Here is an 8,668-nt window from a genome sequence, read left to right on the forward strand (position 1 = left end):
TATTTTTTTTTTTAGAAAGAAGGGTGGTGAAAGACAAACTTCAACTTTGTCATTCCACTTCATTATACCACTTATCATTTATTCAAATAAGTTGTGATTTTTTTATTGATTTTTTTTATTTCGCCCCTCCCCCCTCTCCAACCCATTGTTTCACAAATATAAGGTAAAATGGGAAAAAAAAGGTTTACCTCGACCTAATGAGCTGCATTATTCAGTTCATTTAAAAGCTTCTTTATTGCTCAATAGCACGTCAACAGTTGTATTGAGAGGTCTCGATATATGAATAGGAAACCTACATTCTTGTACCTTTAGTCAGCAGAATACAAGTAAGTGTGTACGTGCATACATAACAAAAGCGGCCATTTTGAATTTACACACTTCGCTGCACTTTTACAATAACGTTTGTGTTATGACGTCACGGTGGCCTGATGTGGCAGGTACCGTCAGACATATTATACCACACACACACACACTGATACAAGTTCTGACTTTGCATCTTGGTAAAGACAGCGACTATTTGCAACCCGTGATTCCGACTACATAGGTAAGTTTATGTTCGTCTGTCTGTTAACTCAAGAATCGTTCGAACCGTACCAGCGCGAGCTGATCGATCGAGCACTGTTCAACTAATGTGATGGATGAACATACGTGTCTAGTTACTCGCTCTCAATACTTTACTGTGTGAGCGATACTGTTAATGGCTACCTGAATACGACTAGGCTAGTATTGCATATAATGCATTTCTGACCCCCTAACTGCCAAATTACTGCTAGCAATTACAGCAAAAAGGATAAACAATATTACAACCCCGTCGATCATAACTAGCGCCAGTCTGTAGTGTTTTTAGATTAGACACTGGTTGGCGAAAGAGTATGTCGACAATACATTGCATATACGTAATGATACATACAATACACGGTACGATGATTCCCTTGTACATGAAAACTTGACTTCCAGCAGTTGACACTTCAACGTGTACGCCCTAATTGTATCTTAGTTTCCACTTTTCACGTAAAAAGGGATTCGGTTTGATGAGGTTACCTATGCCACGTTTTCCTAAAACCATATCGATGGTTAATCTCAGAAAAAAATGGGTTCCCTTTTTATTTTTTCGTCGGTCTTAAAAAACGACAACTGCGCCTAGATTATCGCGACATTTTCCTATTCAAGTCACGTCGTCATCTTTTGCATAACACCATATCTAATTGTATTACCCATGTTTCAGTTAACTGCTTTGTCCTCACACTGACCTCGTTCTGGTGGTGATGAGAACAGCGCAGCCAGCGGCAAGAATACAAGAATGTAAGAATAAGGTGAAAAACAAAACAAAATAAAATAACGACAATAACAAGACTGTTGTAATGTCGCGAGTCATATTCTTTTCAAACTATTAAAATATAGTTTGCAAGTCACATGATAGCATTTATATTTAGTGTTTGTCTTAGTATACCAGTTCAATCCCCAACAATTCATTCACAAATTAGTGTAGGTTTAGACAAGTTTGCATTACTTTAACCCTGAAAATGGCGGATTCATAGGCAGGGCAACTGGTGGTAACCTGGTCACCTTTGACCTCCACTCTGAGGCATATATAAATCTATTCGAAATGTTCATATAGAAATCAATAGAATCAAATGAAAGCAATATTATGTAGGATATGTACTTCTTACTTCATATGGATATATTGTATATTTTCTATATGAACACTGGTTGTTCTTTTTATTGTAACAAATGATTAGCCGGAACTATGTTTCATCTTTCATTTTGATTTCTCGCTTAACTATCAAATATATATGTGTTACCTTTGGCTATAGTTTTATACTAGATCTTCCCTTAGTCTGCTAAATGTTTTTTATTTGTTTGTTTTTTCATTTCTAGAAGACTGAGTGACTGTACGTTTTAACAGTGAAACGAAGTTTTTCTCTTCATGGTTCACATAGCTTTCGATACAGTTCCCTTGGTGATGATTGTGTATCACATATAACTTTGATGAGGAACAAGAAATTGCACGCTTTGTAAGTAAATTGTATATAGTAACTTCTACTTGAAAATGATAACAGACACGTGAACTTAATCGGAGTGGTATTAAAGAAAATAGTGCAAAATTCTAAATATTTTGGTTTTATGTGGGCAAGTCAGTTGTGAAAACTTCCTTTGAATGTAATGATTCACGTACATTACGCTTTGGCGAATGCATTGGAAATCGATCATCACACCTTAAAAAGATGGTGTAAAACTTACGTGGTAGTCATTGTATTTTAAACAAGATGATCTCTGTATGTGTGACTGCCTCCGTCTGTCTGTCTGTTTGTATGTCTCTATCTCTATGTCTGTATCTCTGACTGTCTCTCTTTGTCTGTCTGATATAATAGGCAATGTATTCAAATAATTGTAGAGAGAGAGAGAGAGAGAGAGAGAGAGAGAGAGAGAGAGAGAGAGAGAGAGAGAGAGAGAGAGAGAGAGAGAGAGAGAGAGAGAGAGAGGGTCTTAATTCAAAAGAAATATCACATCCTTATTCTTTTGATATATATATATATATATATATATATATATATATATATATATATATATATATATATATATATATATATATACTGTGTGTGTATCCAATTTGCAATTCTGATTACGAATTATTGACCTCTCAATTTGTTTTGCCTTTAGGCAATGGCGTCAAATAACCCAATGTCCATGGTTACAACTCCCGAGAAGACAAACCATGATCGTCTCAGTCGATTGATCAAAGAAGGTGGGAGAAATGCTCTGAAATTATTTTTTGATAATATCCATCCACCTGCCAGTCTGGCCACCAACCTGTCTAATCCGAACATTAAACAGACACTAAAAAACCTACCACCGAAAGTGTTGAATACGAAACAATTCGGCACCTTATATCCAAGTCCTGCAAGTAAAGTAACATCTGAAGATTTTGATATTACACTCTTTGTAGTTTTGTTAAGAAATATTTGTTATCTTAGACCACCAACGAGTGGTTGGGATAGAAAACCACACCCAAACGACCACAGCAAAGAAGCTGACATAGCACTTATTAAATTTTATCGAAATGAACTTAGCCATGCATGGTTATCAGGTGTTTCTCAACATGATTTTGAGACTTTCTGGTGTGAGATCAGTGATGCTTTGGTACGTTTGGGTGTGAAGAAAAGTGACATTGATACACTAAAAACAGAGAGTATGGATAGTGAACTAGAACTAAGATATACAGAGGAAGTACTAGAGTATGCTGAGACAGAGAGATCAGGCATAGACATCCTACAGTCAGTGATTGAGAAAGTTAGTGTTGCAAGAGAAGAGAAAAATTACTGTACAATTCACAAGGGAAATATTGTGGAACTATTTTGTGAGAAATGCTGGGAACCTGTATGCACAACTTGTGCTATGGGGAAACATAGAGGTACAAATCATGAAATTGCAGATTTAACTGATATCTTTCCAAAGTTAAGGGATGACTTAAATAGGTACCAGCAACAAATATCAGGAAAAGAGAGTATAGCATCTGCAAACATCACATTGGCAAAGGAGTTGCTAGGAAAATTGAAAGTAAAGTCTGACGCTAAGACAATAAGTGCAACTGGTAAACTAGAAAACGAGGTTGAAATAAGTAGAGAAGAATATGATAGGATAAATAGAGAGATAAATTTAGAGATAGAGAGGTTAGACAAAGTAGTAAATGACCTAAATCTTGGCTGTTCGTACGTGAATAGTTTACTACAGATTGATAACGCTGCGAAGTTAGTCAGCGATTGCAGGGGTGTTAACGATATGATTGAAAAGTTAATGAAAATAAATGTCGGAGTCAATATAGATGATCCCACCAACATTCTAGACGAGTTCTCCAGAACTTCTACAGCGAGTAGCACATATATGACGCCATCAGTGTATCGTAAACTATTGAATACTGACAAATGTAATGAAGCAAGCATTGGCCAAAGTGTTGATGCCAGTAATAATGAGACCCATCGAGCTAGCAAGACTGACCTGTCCACTGTGAAAAACAAATACATTTATGCAATTATGAAAAGAATTCAGGATGAGTCCCCTCATGAAGAGATTCACTGCGATGATCACAAGAAAAACTATATCCAATTGTATTGCATGAATTGCAATTTACCGATATGTTCAGCATGTGTACCAGTGTGTCATAGAGATGAAAAAAAACACAAAGTCGTGAATATAAAAGACGCTGCTGTTGACTTGGCGCGGAATCTTAAAATACAAAGTACAAGCCTAAAAGAATTGGAAACTAGATTAACAAGTGACATTTTAATTACTAAGGAAAATATAGATTCACTTACATCTCAATTTGAAAAACTAAAGAATGATATAAAGGAATGTGCCATAGATGAACAAAGTGAAGAAGATGTCATTCAGAAAACTACAAACCAATTCGATAAAATCAATAGAGACTTGACTAAGGATATGGAAAGATTGCAGGCATGCAAATGTAATATTCCTGAGATAGTGATACTCTTGAGAGAGCTCCTGACACCTAAATGTATGAGTAGAATACCGTATGAAGCAAGGACTGTCATGGCGTTGGTATCAGGACTTAGGAAATATCTACAACTACCACGGAAATGTGACGTCCTTGGAAAGTTAACAACAGAGGGCAGACTTGACATTCATTTCCCTGCTATCCCTACTATGTCTTTCATAAAAAAGGATGATGTGCCAAAATCTATCAAAACGAAAACAGCTAGACGTCTGAAAATTACAGCTAAAAATTACAATGGGGAACTAGTAAATGAATGTGAGGATTTAGACGCAGTACTTAAGAGCGAACAACAGAAAGTAAAATTAGTTGTAAATAAATATACAGGTAGTGATGCAACTCATACAGTAACATTCAGTGCTAAGACTATGGGTAGACATGAACTGTCTGTAACATTGCGTGATCAACATATCGAAGGATCACCATGTATATTCAATGTGATGCCGTCTTGGAAAATGTCAAGGATACCATGCAGACAGTATCTAGATAAATCCAAACAGATAGATTATGCAGCTGTGATAGCCTTAGATAGGAATGGGGATATTGTAGTAGCTGACTGGGATGAATATAAAGTAGAGGTGATAGATAGACATGGAGTTCAATTGGGAGTTTTAATACCAATTAATCTGTTTAGTCCATCCAGAGTAATAGTTGCACCAGATAACACCTACTTCATTACAAATATACATCCAAGTAGATATGATATTCTTGTCTGTAATGAAAATGGAAAGTTAATCAGATCATTCAGTCATTCAGCTCTGAAATCACCAGCAGGAATAGTTATTAACACTTCATTGAAAGTAATATATGTTGCAGGTTTTGATAGTCATGCTGTATTCATGTTTGAATATCCTAATGGTCAGTATATCAAACATTTCGGTAAGAAGGGAAGTCAGCCTGGTTCTTTCAACAGCCCTAGTAATGTCACCATTAATAGCCAGGGTCAAGTACTGATCGATGATCATCTAAATAACCGTGTCCAGATATTCACGTCAAATGGTGACTTTCTATTTACCTTTGGTAGCAAAGGTAATCAAGATGGTCAGTTTGATCGTATAAATGGTATTGCGACTGACAAGGATGACAATGTCTATGTATGTGATAGGATGAATAATAGGATACAGATATTTGATAGCAAAGGAAACTTCCTATACAGCTACACTGATGACAAGCTTATCTGTCCAGTAGGTATATCACTTACAGATGATACACCATGTAAAATACTGATTACTGATTGTGAAGATATGCAGTGTATAAAGTGTTATGAACAGATCATCTAGATGACACATGCATGTGTATGTGAACAAAGGAAACTGCACGTGATGTAGAGGAGACATGCATGTATATGTGAACAAAGGGAACTGCATGTGATGTAGATAAGACATGCATGTGTATGTGAACAAAGGGCACTGCCCCTGATGTAGATAAGACATGCATGTATATATGTGAAATAAATATGTGATACAAAGGGAACTACCTATACATATATAAAATGAAAGATAAACTCATATTGAGTTGTATGTGAGAAATAATGGACTCACACAGCACATTTGCTTTATGTTAAAGTACCATATACTTTATGCAATAGAGAGACGTTGTTCAAATTTACTATGCATCTCTAAAAGCAAACTATCCAGGAAGTTATATATACCCAAGAAGTTATATTTTAAACCTTTCGATGTATTTTCCTAAACATCAACACAAAAATATGTAGATTGTTTACTTCTGTTAGATTGTAAACTTATTTTAACTCATTTTAGCACTTGACTGTTACATTTTGTGTTAGATAACATTAAGTGGTTTTCAAAACTTTACATTGAATTTAGAAAGTCATTTTTAATACAGAGAAACATTATGTATGTTCACCATGGAGACATGAAGTTTAATATACAACATTGTTCCTCTCAGTGTGTGTTCGGAAATATATGTTGCTAACAATCCTCGTGTCTGTTCTCAATGTCCACAATAGATCCGAGAAATCCAAATGTAGTAATGAAAAACCTGGAGTTGTGAAAACTGAAATTATTTGCTTTTCAAATCCTAAGTGAACGAGATGATTCATAGGCAGTATTATGTACACCTTGTAATCATCTGAATTATTATGTTGATATGTAAATCTTTTCATTTGATAATGTGAGCTAGGAACACTTCAATACATTTGTACAACATAATTTACAAAAATGTTGAAGCATTGCACACGTTTAATACATTTTCATTTCGTTTGCAGGAAGAGACAGTTTCATACTGTTTGTTCAAGTATATTTAGTTTTGACAGCACTGGTTAATTCTTGTTTGTCACTAATGACTCAAATTGCCGTTGCTGTTGTAAGGAACCGTGGCAAGGTTTTTACATTGAGTCAGAAATGTTGTTCTTAACGCTGTAACTGTAGCTCTTTGTTCATAGAAATTGTTATTTACTGAGTGCGTACCAGATAATCTGTCTATGTAGAAAATAATGTTAACATAGGTTACAGAAAGTGACAAAGTAATTGTGAAACTGTTCCCACTTTTTCGTAAAAAATGTTTTATGGTAAAATTCACTGAGTATATTATGTCCATCTATATTTATAATTAGATGTTCATTAAACTTTTCCTGTTTTGAAAGAAGTGTTTGTTTTTGATATTGCAGTGTCATTAATTTCAACATCACGGAATAAAATAAATCCGTAGTTGTATTTTCTGTGTGCTTGTTAATTTTGCATGCATGCATGCATGTGTCTTGAATGTATGAGATGTTTCTTTGAAGGTGGTGACCGCAAACTTGGCTATATGTTTGGAATCTGATAGGACATGATTGTAAGTTAAAGTCATACAAATGGGTACCTGGTAGGATGTGAATGTAAACATAGCCATATAAATGGGTACCTAGCAGCATGTGATAGTAAATATAGCCATATAAATGGGTACCTGGTGATTTAAATCAAGTCACATAAACGGTTATCTGGTAGGATATGATAATAAACAACATAAAATAAAAGGGTACCTGGTAGGATATGATCGTAGACCAAGTCAAATACATGGGTATCTCGTAGGATGTAATAGAAACAAAGTCATATAAATGGGTATCCCATAGGAAATGGTTGTAAAACCAGTCATATAAATTGGTATCTTGTAGAATGTGATTATAAAGGAAGCCATATTAGTTTTCATCTTCCTCTAAATTCCGTACAAACCAAACGTGTTTTCAACATTGCTACATTATTTTGATGTCTCTCTTTTTTAGCTAAGTTCAGATTTAGTATACAATACAAATGTTTAATCTGTTTTGTGTATATCTCTTATCTACACCCCCCTCCACCCTCGGCATGGCAGTCGATTTATCTTGGTCGACGACCTCGTCAGATGATTCCCTAGTTAGAAATGAACACTAGGTGGCAGTGTGATCAGTGGCTGATTTCTCAGTCAATCAAGAGGACACCGTCGCACCATCATTAACGGACCCCATCAACAGCTATAATATAGATATGAAATTTGGATATTTTTTGGAAGTTATTCTGACTAAAATATTGTATTCCCCCCCCCCTTCCCTCGACAACCCATCTATCCACAAAATTTGTTCGAAATAAGCCTAAATATCTATCCTTGTGTCTGTGTATATGCCGCTGTTTTGTCTGCATGTGTGTATGTATGTATGTATGTATGTATGTATGTATGTATGTATGTATGTATGCATGTATGTATGTATGTATGTATGTGTGTGTATGTATGTGTGTATGTATGTATGTATGTATGTATGTATGTATGTATGTATGTATGTGTGTGTGTGTGTATGTATGTATGTATGTATGTATGTATGTATGTATGTATGTATGTATGTATGCATGTATGTATGTATGTATGTATGTATGTATGTATGTATGTATGTATGGATGGATGGATGTATGTATGTATGGATGGATGGATGGATATTTGTGTATGTCCTAATGTAATAATTGAAACTCCATTAAATAATCCTCTGTTTTCTCTAATTAAGCAATGGCGTCAAATAACCCAATATCCATAGTTACAACTCCCGAGAAGACAAACCATGATCGTCTCAGTCGATTAATCTAAGAAGGTGGGAGAAATGCTCTGAAATTATTGTTTGATAATATCCATCCACCTGCCAGTCTGGCCACTAACCTGTCTAATCCGTACACTAAACAGTCAATACAAAAA

The 8,668-nt window shown here is 35.3% G+C and overlaps 1 protein-coding gene across 1 annotated transcript; it reads left to right on the forward strand.

The window, feature by feature from the left end:
- Window positions 1–443: 443 nt before the first annotated feature.
- LOC144449911 (uncharacterized) lies at window positions 444–7,135 on the forward strand. Its single transcript, XM_078140460.1, has 3 exons — window positions 444–544; window positions 1,879–2,015; window positions 2,662–7,135. Exon 3 carries the CDS (start codon window positions 2,665–2,667, stop codon window positions 5,788–5,790), a length of 3,126 nt encoding a protein of 1,041 aa, XP_077996586.1. The 5' UTR covers window positions 444–544; window positions 1,879–2,015; window positions 2,662–2,664; the 3' UTR covers window positions 5,791–7,135.
- Window positions 7,136–8,668: the final 1,533 nt, after the last annotated feature.

Source organism: Glandiceps talaboti, chromosome 19, assembly GCF_964340395.1.
Source record: "Glandiceps talaboti chromosome 19, keGlaTala1.1, whole genome shotgun sequence".
Lineage (NCBI taxonomy): Eukaryota > Metazoa > Hemichordata > Enteropneusta > Spengelidae > Glandiceps > Glandiceps talaboti.

What these genes read in the sequence shown, in the direction of transcription:
- LOC144449911 (XM_078140460.1), top strand. Translation starts at nt 2,665, where the DNA reads ATGGCGTCAAATAACCCAATGTCCATGGTTACAACTCCCGAGAAGACA.